The following is a 16,036-nucleotide window of genomic DNA, read 5'->3' as shown; positions in this document are numbered from 1 at the left end:
ACAGTTGGAATAAAGATAGATATTCTATTAAAAAGTGACTAAATCACCAGCAATGGCCTTAAATACATTTCCCATATACTTTAGATATTGATATGTTGGGGGGAAATGCCCAAAAGTATTTGCAACTTATTATATAAATCCTATTAAAGTTAAATTAAAGTTTTTATCCTATTAAAACCATATTGCATTGAAAAGTCCTAGATATTTAGTTTTCTGTAAGATATTAAATTGATACTGGACTCTTGATTTGTTCTGACTTGACTTGCTGCTCTACATTTAGACTTGAGACTTGACATTAATGACATGGACTAGACTTGGACTTGACTTGAGACTTGTACCTCACGACTTGAGACTGACCTGGGACTTGACGAAAGTTGACTTGGTCACACCTCTGGATACATTTCAATTAATTTTCAAAGACAGAGTGATCGTCCGACTTGGGACTTGACCTTAATGAGTTGGATTTGACTTGGACTTGACTTGCTGTTCTACACTTAGACTTGGGACTTGACAATAATGACTTGGATTTGACTTGGACTTGACTTGGTGTTCTACATTTAGAACACAGTGTTGATCAGATGAGGAACGCTGCATGGGCTTCACTGGAGCTGCTCATTGGAAACATGGGTAGTCCATATGTAGAGGGAAAAGGATAAAACAAAATTCCTAAAAAATCCTAGGCACTCTCCTCTATATATAGTTTAAAAAACGTTATTATTCTTGGCTATTTCATGTTAAAATGCTAGAAATACACCAACAACGTGTTGGTGTATTTCCAACCTCACCAGGCCTTCTTTTTTCTTCTTTCTTTTCTTTTTTCTTCTTTGCTCCTCTAATCTATATTCAGACCTGAGACTGACTTGGGACTCGGGCAAAGGTGACTCAGTCACTCCTCTGATGGAACGATTAAACCAACTGGAGCCAGATGTTCTGAATCAATAATAATAAACTGATGGTACAGAGTGCATCACATCAGGTGATTCCTAATTATCCTCTAATACATTTTAGAATACCGTAGGAAATAAAAATTACCATAAAGTACAATATGGCCACTATAAATTTACTAATGAACACACTAGAGTCCCTTTAGGAATATTATAGGAGGTTTATAGTGATTTAAAGCAGTGATTCTCAACCCTTTTCATATCAAGGACCCCTGGTTTAGTCCACATCAGAGCCACAGACCCCCATTTGATGAGATTTTGTCTCTCGGACCCAAATCTGAGAATATTTGTTATTGTCAGATATGATTTAGTCCAGAATTCCATGACTATCTGTATTGTAGGTAGAGAGATAACAGAGAAACTACGATCAAAACAGTCATTTTTCTACATTCTCTAATTGTGTTAACTTCTTGTAAATGAAATAATGTTGAAGTTTAACAATTCATCAGTTTGCTGGGGACCCCCTGGAACCCCTTCAAGGACCCCTGGTGGTCCCCGGACCCCACGTTGAGAACCACTGATTTAAAGGGTAGGGATCCCAAAGCTTTTTCATATCATGAACCCCCAAATAGATCCACATCAGAACACAGATTTCATAAGAATTAACATTTTGCCTTGTGGAATCCCATCTCAGTCTTAGTTTTTATTCAAGTTTTGGTGTTACAAACAGCACTAAATAAATAAAAAAAAAACCCTGAAAAGAACAAACAAGAATTATTTAGAACCCACAAAAACGTCATAAATAAAAATAAGTAAATAAAATAAAATAATTCATAAAGAAATAAATAAAGTACATACAGTCAGGACAGCATTTTTATTATTAGATATGAGTTGGTACAGAATCATATATTCTGCAGGTGAGGTGATAGCAGCAGGGTGGAGAGTGAAACCTGAGAGCAAACAGTCATATTTAAACATCCTCTCACTGTGCTAACCTGCAGGGAGTGAAGTAATAGTGAAATTAAACTGTTGATCATTTTGCCCCACTTTGGGAAACCACTGATTTAAGGTCAATTTGTGTTTTTTAGGGAGTGATGAGGTCAATAGGTTCTGATTTTAGGGTGTTGAATGGGGTGTCTGTGTGTTTCTTTCAGATTAATATATATATATATATATAAAATGATCCATGTAAATATGTGTTTGAGTCATGGCAGTGTGTGTAGCACTTCTCTCTCTTTCTCTGTGTAACAGGTCTATCTGTAACATCCAGGAAGTCACACCGTGCTGCTGACTTCCGCCTCCACCAAGACAGCGGAGCCGGCAAACTGCATCACGTCAGACAGATTTAGCACGGTTAATAACGGAAGTTAAACGAAATCGCCTTCAAAGTAAAATCATAAAAATGTCACTTGAAAGCAAAAAGAATAATATTGTAGAAGAAGAAGAATGGTATTGAGGGAAAAAATCTAACTATAACTGCTGTGCCACCTGTATGGGTTAAAAATTGTTTAGCACATTTTATGAATACTTATTTCTTTGATTTTCATTGCCAACTTGCATAGGCCTATGTGGCTATAATATAGGGCTGGACGATATGGTTGAAATCAATATCATGATAATCTTAAGGATTTTTCTTTATATCAATATATATCACGATATGGTTCATGTATGCAAAATCACGTTAAATAATCACATGAATGTTCATCTCATTGAACTGAATGGTAATGTTAGGTGTGGTGTCAAACAAAACTGAAACTTTCAAATAATATTCCTACCATACCTCATTTTATGAGAGTTTTTAAGTAAAATTTGCTTGTCATCATCAATTTAGACAGCAGAAATGTGTGTCACGATATTAAAATATCTTCATATCATCACGATATGATTCCACTGAAAGACGATAAATGATAATATTGAATTATCACCCAGCCCTACTATAATATATCCTGCGAAAACGTCTGTGTGTATTTTCGCTTACTACATATTTCTCCTTAAACATATTCTTTCTTTACGGTGTTTAACGTTTACACTTCGGCACTTTGCATCCTTCTAAAAAAAAAAAGGTTGCAACACACGTTCGTCAATAAGGGTTTTATTTTGAAAAGTGAAACCGGAAGTGTTATTTTTTTTATTCCGACGAGCTTGACACTTGTGTGCAGGCAGGGGGAGGCTGCTGGTTTCGGGGCTGAAAAATGGACAGTCAAGGAAGGAAAGTAGTGGTTTGCGACAATGGAACCGGGGTAAGTTTGCCTCCAGCCGGCTCTGTATAATCTGATCCCGGGTCGTTCTGGGTTTTCGGCGGCGCGGTCCGACAGAGGAGAGGGCGATAAGAAACAGGAAGTAACGTTAGCCCTCTCCATCGTTAGCTAGCCGGCTAACGCCTAGCTAGACTGGGTGGGTTGTCTGAGGAATGTGTGACTGTCAGCTGGACGCTCATTCATCTGGTACAGGACTGCATCTGCGTTTTGATGTTAGCACAGCGAGCTGTTAGCCTAGCTGCTGTTTAATGACAGCGGTTTAACGCAAGGGGAAAGTCGTTCACAAGGCATCTAGTTCTGAATTGGGTAGCTAGTTAGCAAACTGACTAACGTGTGTGCATGGATAATCATCATGCAACAAACAACAGTTATAATCGCTTTAGTGGCTGGACAGCAAGCCAACAGCTCTAATAAAGCAGCTAAACTTTTGAATTCATGCAGTGAACGAAGTTGTTTTCTGAACCAGCTGAACTAAGCTAACTAGCTAGCTGTAGATTCCCGTATATTTCAGCTAAGCCTCAGAGTTCAGATGTTATCTAAGTATTGCAGCACACCGGACGGACACGGTTTGGTTGAAGCCTTGTTGAAATCACAAATATCAAATGTTGCTCCTTCTCATTTCACCAAACCAAACGGCCCCGCCCTCCACAAACTCCTCTGAACACAAACCAAAGGACTTCACTCTCTCATTAGCATCGCAGTATTTGGAAATACAGATATAATTTGCAAACATCTCTGTAAGTTTTCCAATGCACTAACAGTATGACGAGTAAATTAAAGCTACCTAAATTGCCCTGTAGATGGGTTGAAACCGTGGAGGAAACAGTGCGCATGCGTGAGATGTGTGAGTGCGGAAGCTGAAACTATTCTTCCATGTAAGGAAACCAAGGAAACTAGTCAGATCTGCGGCTGCAGCGCTTTGAGCAGATTTCAGTCTGAGTCTGAATGGACTCCATCTTCTCCTACATGGGTTCATTTTAATTTAGAAACAAAAGAGAAAGTTTCTTTACTAAAGAGAAGTGTTTCTTCTGAACCAACTCTGTCAGGGACTTCTGTTGACTTCTGTTTTAGCTAAAAATGAACCTAGAGACTGTAAAATCCCTCTTACACTGAATGCATGGTACAACAGCTTGCCTTAGACACCCAGTCTTTTGAAAGGTATTTCAGAGTGGGACAACCTGCTGTCCTATCCTGTGTTGTGTTATGTGTTGGCCTGTGTTTCACTGCTTCATTACTGCTCACTGAGGCAGGAATGTAGCTGTAGGAAATGTCAAATTTTATTTGTAAAGCGCATTTCAAACAAAAAGCAACACAATGTGCTTCATAAGGCCAAGAGCAATACATGTATAATAAGAACATGCATGTAATCAGACATAAAAACATACATACATACACACATAGGGCTGTGCAAGAAAATTGATACAGCTGAGTATTGCAATATTTTTTTCCATGATACTGTAGCGATTTTCCAGCCCCTCATATCAATACATTATAAAAAAGTATTCATGTTTTAAACAGATTTAAAATGTCCTTAAATTTCCCTCAAATCCCTTTGAATTAAATAGTTTGACTCAATTTGTCCGCTGAGTTATCAATATAATGATGTACATATTAGACTACCCAGGTGGGACACAGCAAGCTGTATTTTCAGCTCTATTTTTAAATTTTCAGTAAATTATGTAGAGTATCGCAGTGTATCGTGATACGTATCGTATCGCGAGGTCCTTGCCAATACCCAGCCTTATACACACATGCAGAGGACTTAGAGAATTGAAAGTGTGTATAAATTCAGGTAAACAGACAGCAGACATGAGTGTGTTAAGTCAGCAGACAGAGTTAAAAACAGCAGTAAACAGAAATGTTTCAGCGCTCTCTCCTGACACAACAGGTTTAGATTTTTAGGCAGATTCTTAACATAATTTCCCCGTCATGCTGCAGGCCGGGCCGGGCTGAGAGAGACCGTCGGTCTGCATCTCTCCCTGTCTCTCCCTGTCTCTCCCTGTCTCTCCCTGTCTCCTCCTGTCTCCCCCTGTCTCTTCCTGTCTCCCCCTGTCTCCTCCTGTCTCTCCCCGTCTCTCCCTGTCTCTCCTCCTGCCCTGTCTCTCCCTGTCTCTCCCTGTCTCTCCCTGTCTCCTCCTGTCTCTCCCTGTCTCTCCCTGTCTCTCCTCCTGCCCTGTCTCTCCCCGTCTCTCCCTGTCTCTCCCCCTGCCCTGTCTCTCCCTGTCTCTCCTCCTGCCCTGTCTCTCCCCGTCTCTCCCTGTCTCTCCTCCTGCCCTGTCTCCCCCTGTCTCTCCCTGTCTCTCCCTGTCTCCCCCTGTCTCCTCCTGTCTCTCCCCGCCTCTCCCTGTCTCTCCTCCTGCCCTGTCTCTCCTCCTGCCCTGTCTCTCCCTGTCTCCTCCTGTCTCTCCTCTTGTCTCTCCCTGTCTCTCCTCCCGCCCTGTCTCTCCCTGTCTCTCCCTGTCTCTCCTCCTGCCCTGTCTCTCCCTGTCTCCCCCTCTCTATTGTGAAAATGTGGCTTTGTTGTTTGTGTCACTTAGAGGCCACCGTAGCTCAGGGGGCGAGAGGGGTTTGTGGGTGGAGGAGCTGTACCAGAGATCTGTGTAGGAGGAAAAAAAATCCTATCAGTGTTGTTGTTATTCCTCCTAGTTGCTGATAGAAGTCATACCAGATCACTTACTGTCCGTTTTCATTTTCAGCAGTTCAGTTTTTTAATTCTGTTGAAGTGCTGTGGGTCTCTGCTGGCTGGAAACAGATCTCAGTTCAGTCGATGTGCTGCAGTCTAACAGATTGACTTGTTTTCTTCCTCCTTTTGTCCTCCAATCCAATCCCAGTTTGTCAAGTGTGGCTATGCAGGCTCCAACTTCCCGGAGCACATCTTCCCGGCGCTGGTTGGCCGGCCGATCATCCGCTCCACGGCTAAAGTCGGCAACATCGAAATCAAGGTGAGTCGGCCGCCTCGCTCCTCACTGACACTGAGACACTGAGACACTGAGACACTGAGACACTGAGACACTGAGACACTGAGACACTGTTGTCTGTCCTGGAGCAGACAGGCTGTCTTCATAGCACCTTCACAGCTCTCTTTCCTTTTAAAATGTAGATTTTTTTCCTTCAAATTGCTATAAAATAATACAATAAATAAGAATAGCTTTCATTTTAGACATTTATTTACCCTCTCATCCAGAGCAACTTAGACAGAGAGCAACGGTAGAAACAAATGATCCAGTCAGTTTCTATTTTTTTTATATAAAACCTTTTTTTTGTCGTAACTTTTAATTTGCAAGCCATGAACCAAACATTGCTTTTTCACTGACCAGTTCTCATTTTCACTTTTACATTATGGAAATAAATTCAAGATTCAATGATTTATTGCCTTGTCAACAAAGTTGATAGGAATTTGCCTCAGTGCAACTCTTAAGATGATAGACCATAGACAAAAAAAACATAAAATACATAAAGAAACAATGAGGAAAATAGGCCTGATGATGCCACACTCTCCTCACTCTAACATCACTCTGAAAACAGCTTGAATGTTTTGGTCCTCACCACTCCACATGAAGCAGCCAAAGAAACTGAGAGTTAGGACAGTTAACTGCTAAAATAAAGGAAACACCAACCAAAAGTTTCACAACGTGTTTGCCACAAAGCTTCAGAGTTTCTTGGCATGAACTCTGTCTGGAGCTCTACTGGAGAAATATCAGACATTTAGCTGATGCTCTGTTCTAGTGCAGTAGGGCTAACTAAATAAAATAAATAACAGAAGAATCTAATTTCCACCACATGGTACACAGCGAGTGCCGTCCGGAGAGTGCCGTCCCCAACTTGCTGTTATTTATTTGAATTTTATTTGATAGGGACGATGCAATTTAACATAGTTCCAATGCAGAGCATGAAACTGATGTGCTGCACAGAGAGTTTATAGCTATTGCTAATTTTCAACTCTTGTCCCTAGTTGGGCTTTTACATGTACAGTGTAATTAAAATATACAGCTTTCAGTATCATGAAACCACAATACACTACAGATATGGAAATACAATAAAATACACATACCACAATACATCAATACACATACTCCATACACCAATAGTAATTTAGAGTACAATTAGCTAAAAATGAGTACAGCTCTGGTTTGTTTTTAGCCAGCACTTTACCTTTGTTGTAAAAGATTTTATATCTGGAATTAATTTGATTTCAGTTGGTAATGTGTTCCAGAGTTGACAGCCCTTTAAGGAGAAAGCTGATTGTCCAAATTTAGATCTACGATGTGATATTTTACAGTTGCCATTCAGCATGCTCCTAGTTACTCTGTTACTGTCTTGTCTTTGGATATATCTGGAGAGAGGCTCTGGGGCTCGACTGTTGATACAGTGATGTGTTTACACCCAAACACATCATTTCTATCACTTCAATTCTAAGTAAAATTGATTTCTTGACCCTGCCAACTTCCCATTTAGGATTTGAAATCAACTCTCTATCTCTGTGTTAGTTTCATAGTTCTGGCTAAAAAAAACGATAATAGGCAAATGGCAGAAATCCCAGATCCAGATCACTGCCAAAATCGAATCAGTTGTTCCTTGGCACCAGGCCGATCTTTCCACCAGATTTCATGGGAACCCATTCATAAGTTTTTGAGAGACCCTGCTGACAGACAGACAGACTAACAGGATGAAAACAAAACCTCCTTGGCAGTCCCTGAAGTGAGAAAGCAGGGCAGCAAACTGAACCAGAACACACCCTGCCTGCTGCAACTCCCTCATTTACTCAGGTGTTTCCTTCAGTCCAGTTAGCCCCAGATTTCCCACAATGCTGCTGTTATCAAGCTGTTAAACAGTAACCACACCTCACGATAACATCTCTGCATTTCATCACAGGATAGGTGGGTTGGGCACGCAACACACACACACACACACACACACACACACACACACACTACGCACTCGCTTCATATCTGAATGTGGTCACCTCTGTCCACTTCTCTCCCTCTCCTCTGATTGGTCTAGAATAACAGGAAGAAGGTAAGTGTGGATGCGATGTGTTTGACTTTACAGTTTCTTGAGTTGCTGCTGTACGGTTTAAACTGTGACATCATGGTTGTTTGTCATCTCACCAAGAATGTGAGAGTGTGTTTCTGCATATTGTTTTTTTATTCTGACTAACTTTGAATACTCTTAAAGGTGCTGTGTGTATCATTTTAACATCAATAAATCATTAACACATTCATTTTCACTTAACGAGAAAATTGTCAGCCTCTATCAGCCTCTACTCTGCATTTTACATTGTGAGCCGCTGGTTCGGATTTGGAGGGAAATCTGCTGGAGTGCTTTACGGCACAAAACAGGAAGCGTTTCACTTTGCAAGTAACCCACAACTCTTCTATTTATTTATTTTTTTATTTTCAACAATATGTTTATTGAGTTTTCAACTTTTTATAAAAGTAAAAAAACAAAAAAAAACAAAAATCAAACCATTATGTATGCATACTTTCAAATATCAAATATTATAAAAAATAAACATATACATGATATATACATTGATACATACATATTAATGAACAAACAATATTAGAATGATACAATAGAATGATAAAAATGAATAAATAAATAAGTTAATTAACTCCCATTACATAATTGGTAAAATAATAATAGTAATGACAACCCACAACTCTTCTAGTTCCACTCTTCTAACTGCAGAGTTTCAACTTGCTTACCAACTAGTCTACCTGGTCAGAATGTGTATTTGCTGTTACGGAGCAAACGGAGCAATGTCAAAACCCTGGTTTCAGCTCTTCTTTATTGGTTTATTTATTTATTTATTCCTTTATTAGTGCAAAGATACCCGGGTTCATTTCAGTGTTTACCAAGTCTTTAGCAGCTGTGGTTAACGCATCGTCATGTGATGACTGAGGAGAGAGCTAACTGGACTAACCAATCAGAATGATGCAACGGCTCCATGTGACTTTGAATCGACTTTGAATCGACTCTTGCCTTGATAGTGCGGCATGCTGAGTGACACTTTCAGGGAGAATGTAGTGTATGCTGTGATGGTAGGTGTTAGTCTGTGACCTGTGAACTCTGACCCAGCTCTGTCTGGCCCCGCCCCCTCTGTACAGCACAGGTTTGTCAGATTTCAACAGAACAACCCTCCCCTGTTTTACTCTATAGAAGGTGACATCACCTGGCACAAAGACCAGCCAGTAGCAGATGTCCAGTTCAGTACCCTACTTTTTAGCACTAGGTGTCAGGCTTCACTACAGATTTGGGTTTGGGGTTTAGCTAATCCTTAAGCTTAACAAAATATGAGAAACGAAATCACAAGGTTTTATAAATGTACAATCATAGCAAAACATTAAAACAGATCAATAAAACAACCAAGTTTGAAAGGAAAAGCACTTAGTGAGAACAAACCAGCGCTTTAGGGGAATACAGAGAGGGAAAGATGACCTGCTGACCTTTGACCCCTCGCAGGACCTGATGGTGGGGGACGAGGCCAGCGAGCTGCGCTCCATGCTGGAGGTGAACTACCCCATGGAGAACGGCATCGTCAGGAACTGGGACGACATGAAGCACCTGTGGGACTACACCTTCGGCCCGGAGAAGCTCAACATCGCCTCCCGAGACTGTAAGATCCTGCTGACCGAGCCGCCCATGAACCCCACCAAGAACCGCGAGAAGATCATCGAGGTTGGTGTCTGGAAACGAGTAGTTTCAGTTTCAGCTTATTTTCATTTCAGATGGTTCTTTGGCCTGAGAGAAATCTGTGGCCCATGTTGGAACCAGAGTGCAAGATTTGCTCCTCTGGTAGTAGGAGGAGGAACAGCAAAATTTAGATACTAATGCTAATGCTAACTAAACAGTAAGTAACCCTAAGTCAGTGATTCTCAACCTTTTTCATATCAAGGACCCCTAATTTAGTCCATATTAGACCCATGGACCCCAGTTTGATGAGATTTTGTCTCTTGGACTCAAATCTGAGAATATTTTTATTATTATAATATTGTCAGATATGATTTGGTCCAGAATCCCATGACTATCTGTATTGTAGGTAGAGAGATAACAGAGAAACTATGATCAAAACAGTCATTCTTCTACATTCTCTAATTGTGTTAACTTCTTATAAGTTCTTGTTTTTTTTTTTGACCAAATTTTTATTAATTTTCAACAAAAAACTGCAGACATACTATCAGTTAAAAAGGTAAACATAACATAGCAGAAATATGACATGCAAAGAGGTTGAAAACAAAATAATGTTAAAGTTTAACAGTTCATTAGTTTGCTGGGGACCCCTACGAACCCCTTCAAGGACCCCTGGTGGTCCCCGGACCCCACGTTGAGAACCACTGCCTTATGTCATAGGGGCAATGCAGAGCTGTGACAAGCTGTGACGAGTCAAGCCAAGTCAGTCTCAGATCTTGAGGTGCAAGTCTCAAGTCAAGACCCAAGTCTACATGTAGATTAGTATAAATGTGTATTCCACTGATTAACATCTTCATCCAGAGAGGAGGAACTGACCAGTGAAATCAGCTGCTGTAGTGTTTGGTTGGAATGAAAACCTGCAGACTCTCAGGCCTCGATGGCACCATGCAGGATCCAGACTTAGTATTTTTTTCTGTAGCTTCGATTAAAAACCTCATTCAATATCTCAAAAGTTGTCAAATAAATTGACTAGATTTATACGGAGCATTACATCGGACGTGGCCTGTTTACACACTAGCACTGTAGCTCGTGTGTCTCGTCTGTCCCGCACATCTTGAACCTGAATGTTATCTGGGTCTTCTTGGACTGCGGCTTCTTTAAATGATTTATCGGTGAAAAACAGCGATGCTTTATGAATGATTCAGGCTCTGCTGGGCTTGATCTCACCTCCAGCTGCTTTTCTTTGGTCCGAACCGGAGAGGAAAAGTGTACTTTGTTGCATTTTTGTAATTTGGTTAATTTAGGTTCGTAGTGCCAAATTACAAGAGAACCTTGTAAACAAAAGTCACATGACTCACAAGTATGAAGTTGTGGTTCTCTGACCATTTTTGTCACCGCTGTTTCTGATTTAACCTACGTTACGGTTACTTCTTCAGTCGTCATGTGCACTTACTGGCATGGAGTGTAAATATAACAATGGGAAGTGAGTAATAATAAATAATAATAAAGAATTTTATTTATATAGCACACTTTAAAATACAACGAAATCTCAAGGTGCTTCACAGAAAGAGTAAAACAGTCATAGTGCAACGTTAAGGCTGGTCAATTTACACAAAAGAAATCATGTGATTATAGGCATATACCAAAATAAGGGTTAAAATAAGATGAATAAAATTAGAGACAAAAATTTAGAGACCCAAAGAGTATACATAAAGAGAGACCCAAAGACTGTACATAAATGTGTATGCAGCGACTTGTTCAACTGTTTCTATAGATTATTTTTTACTTCCAACTTCATCCTTTTTAAGGTCCACACCCTACAAAACTCTCTCCTGCCTCTCTACTCTCAACTGACCAATAAAGCAGAAATGCCAAGAAATTATCTTAAAAGTAAATATAGTACTATTTATTTAATATATGTTATATTTTTATTTTTTCCCCCTGATGCCTTGTGACCGCAGTTCAAACTTGACCGATTCTTCCTGTTCCTCCTGTCAGGTGATGTTTGAGACGTACCAGTTCTCAGGAGTCTACATCGCCATCCAGGCCGTCCTCACGCTCTACGCTCAAGGTACGTTAAATATTTCTTTATTTCCTCCACCAGCCACAGTGGAAGGTACATCCCAAAATCCCAACAGCCACTTTCACTGTTTTACCGGCCACCTGGAAGTGTAGAATACATTTTCTTTACAAAGTACAAAGTACAAATCTGTGTTCCAAAATTGTTTTTCTTTTTTTAACTCCCCCTTTTTTTGGTGTTAGAACAGAACTAGAACAACACCTTTCTCCCATCCCAAACTCCCAGAAAGAGACAAAAAAGAAAACATACACATACAAAAAACTAAATAAAACACATACACAAAAAGTGAATAAAATGAAATAAAATAGTACAAGCACGTTTTGTCCCATATTAAAGTCATACTGAGCAGGATTTCCCCCTTGAAATATCATAAACTCATCCAAAAAAAAAAAAGATCCTACTCAATCATGACTTATGGCCCATCGGCAGTGTGTGACAGTGTGTGTGTCTGCTGCCTCCTGCCTGAATTTTCTTAACCGGACTCAAGACCGAGACCGAGACCGAGACCGGACAGCGTCGGTGCCTCGCCCCCCCTGTTGAGCCACACGGGAGCACACCGTATCATCTCTTCACTGTTTTCTGTTGGAACAGTTCAGCTCCAGTGCGACTCGCTGATGGGAGACATGTGTCTGTTTTGCGCTGACTAGACACATTTATCGGCCCCACAGAGGCTTCCTATGTGAACGGGCTCAGTGTTTATGTGTTGAACTAAACACAGCTGCAGGATGTGTGACCCTTTCACTGGAGGGACGAGGGAGGAATGAGGAGTAGATTTCATAGGTTTCAATATAGTTTTGTTAACCCTCATCCTACCAACATATTTAACATACATGGACTACTGACTGGGGTCCCTGGGGACCCCAAGAATAAACTACTGTAAGAAACAACCATCATAGCAAAATGTTGACTTATTTCTTCTCAAAACATTATTAGTTATGTAATTAATGTCATCTGAAAAAAAAAAGATTATTATTATTTTAAGAAAGTTAGTTAATTAAATGTATTGTATTTGTGACTTTGAACATCATCTGACCTTAGGAAGAGCAGTATTTAGGGTCACAGAGCACATGAGGAAATCTGTATCTGCTGCATCTGTGTCTGTCTCCTCCAAAATGACTGACAGAGTGCCCCTACCCCCCCCTGATAGTGTGTGAGACTTTAAATTAGGACCCATGGCAAACATGAACTCAATAAATAGTTCCATCTATTAAAACTGCATAGGTGGAATTGGGTGCTTTTGACTGGGGTCCCCCAGGACCCCAATACACTGGTATTTTTAAAAAGCACTAATTAAAACAGAAACAGAAAACAATGATATGAAGTCATTAGGAACAAACTGATTGACAAAGTCATGAAAAATTGGAATGATAGAATAAAGCACCTGTGAGACATGACAAAAAGTATAGCTCTGGGGTCTGTGGGTACCCCAGAAGTAGGATGAGGGTTAAATGAAGGTACTGAGAAAAAGTAGCTAAAACTACCGTATATTAGAAGACTTCAAAAATACCACTGATTAGGATGTTAACATTCATCCATCCACCTCTGTCCTGAGGCTGAGGTAACGGCACCGTAAAGCCTCTCAGAAGAAGAAGCAGACGGAGAACCCAGCTGATCTGACGCTGAGGTTCGCCGCGTTTTTGGACGGGTCTCGTCTGCTGCATACGGAGCCTGGGAGCGGCCACTGGGAGAGAAAAAAAAGTTATAATGAGTCCATGATTTACTGTAACGTGCATCACGTTTTAGTTCATTTGTGCGCACAAGATTCATTCCCTCGATTTCGTTAAACTGTGCAGTTTAGGAAAAAATGCAACTTAAAAGGAACCTTTTAGGTATTGCAGATAGGCCTACTAAGGATTTGGTATGCTAATATCCATTGTCTGTTTACACTGAATAGGCACCCAGGACAGGCCACATTTAAACATAATCACCAATATGTGCACTGACTCTTTATAAGCTTGTGAAAAGCGCATGTATTATATATCAAGAGCATGGTATCACTATTTCAAGGGCACGTTTTGGCAATTTGTGAATTGTATCTCGTTGTATCTTGTTGTATCTCGTACGCACGAATAAACCAAAACGCACCAAAAAGAGAAAATGAGAGCTCAAATTGCATATCGTGCACGTTACAGTAAATCGTGGCCACGACAGAAATTATTTTTCTCCCGATGGCCACTCCCTGGCTCCGTAGCTGCACCTTTATCTGCTGTTTCTATTCTTTTGTTACTACTTTCCACCATTATTGTTGTTGCACACCGCTAACCAGACCCATGAGACACGCTCACAGCAAACTGTTTACACCCCAAAAACATCCCAACATCTCTGAAAAGCCAATTTTAGGCAAACGGGGATTTAGGCCTGAAGACACAGAATCACAGAAAGACCCAGACTGATAATATGTCATTTATCCTATTTCTTTTTCATTATCTCAGTGTGTAAAAAGGTTCATGATTCAGCTTTGAGATGATCCCGCAGTCTGCAGGTGTGTGTTGTGACGAGCGCTGTGTGTGTTTTGTGTTTTCAGGACTGCTGACCGGAGTGGTGGTGGACTCCGGCGACGGCGTCACTCACATCTGTCCCGTGTACGAAGGTTTCTCCCTGCCCCACCTGACCCGACGCCTGGACATCGCAGGCCGGGACATCACACGCTACCTCATCAAGGTACCGGGAACATAAGGGAACATGGAAATAAAGTCATAAAATAAAGTCATTATGGCAAAATAAGCCCCAGCAGGGTGATTCACAGTCCCCTTTGCCAAGAGTTCTTCTGTTTTATAAACTTGTTGTGCAGATGTTGGTGCTCACAAACATCCTCTGTGAACAGCAGGTGGGGGGAGAAATGTACAGAGTCATGCTTGAAGCTGATTGGCTTTTGCTTTACTGCGTCAGGCAGTTTCTTCTCAAGTTGAATAATTTCAACTGGAGAGAACGCAACTTCACCTCAGCTCAAGTTGGGTCCATCTCACTGTGTTCGCCTTCTTCGTCCCACTTTGCAGGCATTCATGCCCCCTAGGGCTGCAACATAATGTTTGTTTTCATTACAGATTAAGCCATCGATTATTTTTTCAATTCATTGATTAATCGTTTAGTCTATAAAATGTCTAAAATGATGACAAATGCCTATCACCAGTTCCCAGAGCCCAAAGTGATGTTACAATTGTTTACTTAGTCTGAACAGCAGCCAAAAAACTATTAATTTTATAATGATATGAAACGGAGAAAAGCAGAAAATCTTAGTATTTGTGAAGCTGCAACCAACAAATGTTTGGCATTTTTACTTCATAAATGATAAACGATTAATCGATTATCAAAATTATAATCTATTAATTTTCTGTCGATCGACTAATCGATTAATTGACTAGTCGTTTCATCGTTTTTTCACGTTCTGTCTGAACATATGATAAGAAAGACAGATTCACATCCCTAGTGGACAGATTCCTCCTCACAGCACCATCAGTCCATATGTTTTCATCCTGAGAGCTCCTTGGGTCTCACTTCCCTCTGTCCTCACTCTCTGTCCTGCCAGCTGCTGCTGCTGAGGGGCTACGCCTTCAACCACTCCGCCGACTTCGAGACGGTGAGGATGATGAAGGAGAAGCTCTGCTACGTCGGCTACAACATCGAGCAGGAGCAGAAGCTGGCTCTGGAGACCACCGTGCTGGTGGAGTCTTATACGGTCAGTCTGCCATTCACAGCATCATCATTATTGTTAGACACTAGCAGAGGTGAGACCAAGTCAACTTTGCTTGAGTCCCGAGTCAGTCTCAAGTCTTGAGGCACAGGTCTTAAGTCTAAATGTAGATTACCAAGTCAAGTCCAAGTCATTAATGTCAAGTCTCAAGTCTAAATGTAGAACAGCAAGTCAAGTCAGAACAAATCAAGAGTCCAGTATCAATTTAATATCTTAAAGAAAACTAAATATCTAGGACTTTTCAATGCAATATGGTTTTAATAGGATAAAAACTTGGTAAGAGCATCATGAGTTTGATTTCTATAATCAGTTTCAACTTCAATAAATTCAATCATTCCATACAAATTCAGAAAACAGCATTTAAATTCAGTCGTCTGCTGGAACAAATCTCATCACTTTCAATCTAAGTCATTTACACAAACACAAGATCTCAAGTCAAGACTTTAGAAACCTTTTCAAGTCATCAGAGTACAAGTCAGAGTCAAGTCCC

The 16,036-nt window shown here is 40.5% G+C and overlaps 1 protein-coding gene across 1 annotated transcript; it reads left to right on the top strand.

Moving 5' to 3' along the window:
* The first annotated feature begins 3,006 nt into the window (after positions 1-3,006).
* Positions 3,007-15,805, top strand: LOC139652321 (actin-related protein 2-B-like). The gene is made up of 6 exons (XM_071529348.1): positions 3,007-3,124; positions 5,974-6,084; positions 9,608-9,823; positions 11,774-11,846; positions 14,380-14,516; positions 15,382-15,805. Exons 1-6 carry the CDS (start codon positions 3,077-3,079, stop codon positions 15,628-15,630), a joined length of 834 nt encoding a protein of 277 aa, XP_071385449.1. The 5' UTR covers positions 3,007-3,076; the 3' UTR covers positions 15,631-15,805.
* Positions 15,806-16,036: the final 231 nt, after the last annotated feature.

The sequence above is a fragment of the Centroberyx affinis genome, unplaced genomic scaffold (genome assembly GCF_046629955.1).
Source record: "Centroberyx affinis isolate AG114_WGS23_722 - 3 ecotype Tasmania unplaced genomic scaffold, CSIRO-AGI_Caff_v1 ptg001779l_1, whole genome shotgun sequence".
NCBI lineage: Eukaryota > Metazoa > Chordata > Actinopteri > Beryciformes > Berycidae > Centroberyx > Centroberyx affinis.
Note: the sequence above shows the minus strand (reverse complement) of the source record. Positions and strands in the feature narration are given on the sequence as shown.

Excerpts from the sequence above, each read along its gene's own strand:
- LOC139652321 (XM_071529348.1), top strand. The coding sequence starts at position 3,077 with ATGGACAGTCAAGGAAGGAAAGTAGTGGTTTGCGACAATGGAACCGGG. Across the intron at positions 9,824-11,773 it reads ACCGCGAGAAGATCATCGAG|GTGATGTTTGAGACGTACCA; the intron begins GTTGGTGTCTGG and ends TCCTCCTGTCAG. Across the intron at positions 11,847-14,379 it reads CCTCACGCTCTACGCTCAAG|GACTGCTGACCGGAGTGGTG; the intron begins GTACGTTAAATA and ends TTGTGTTTTCAG.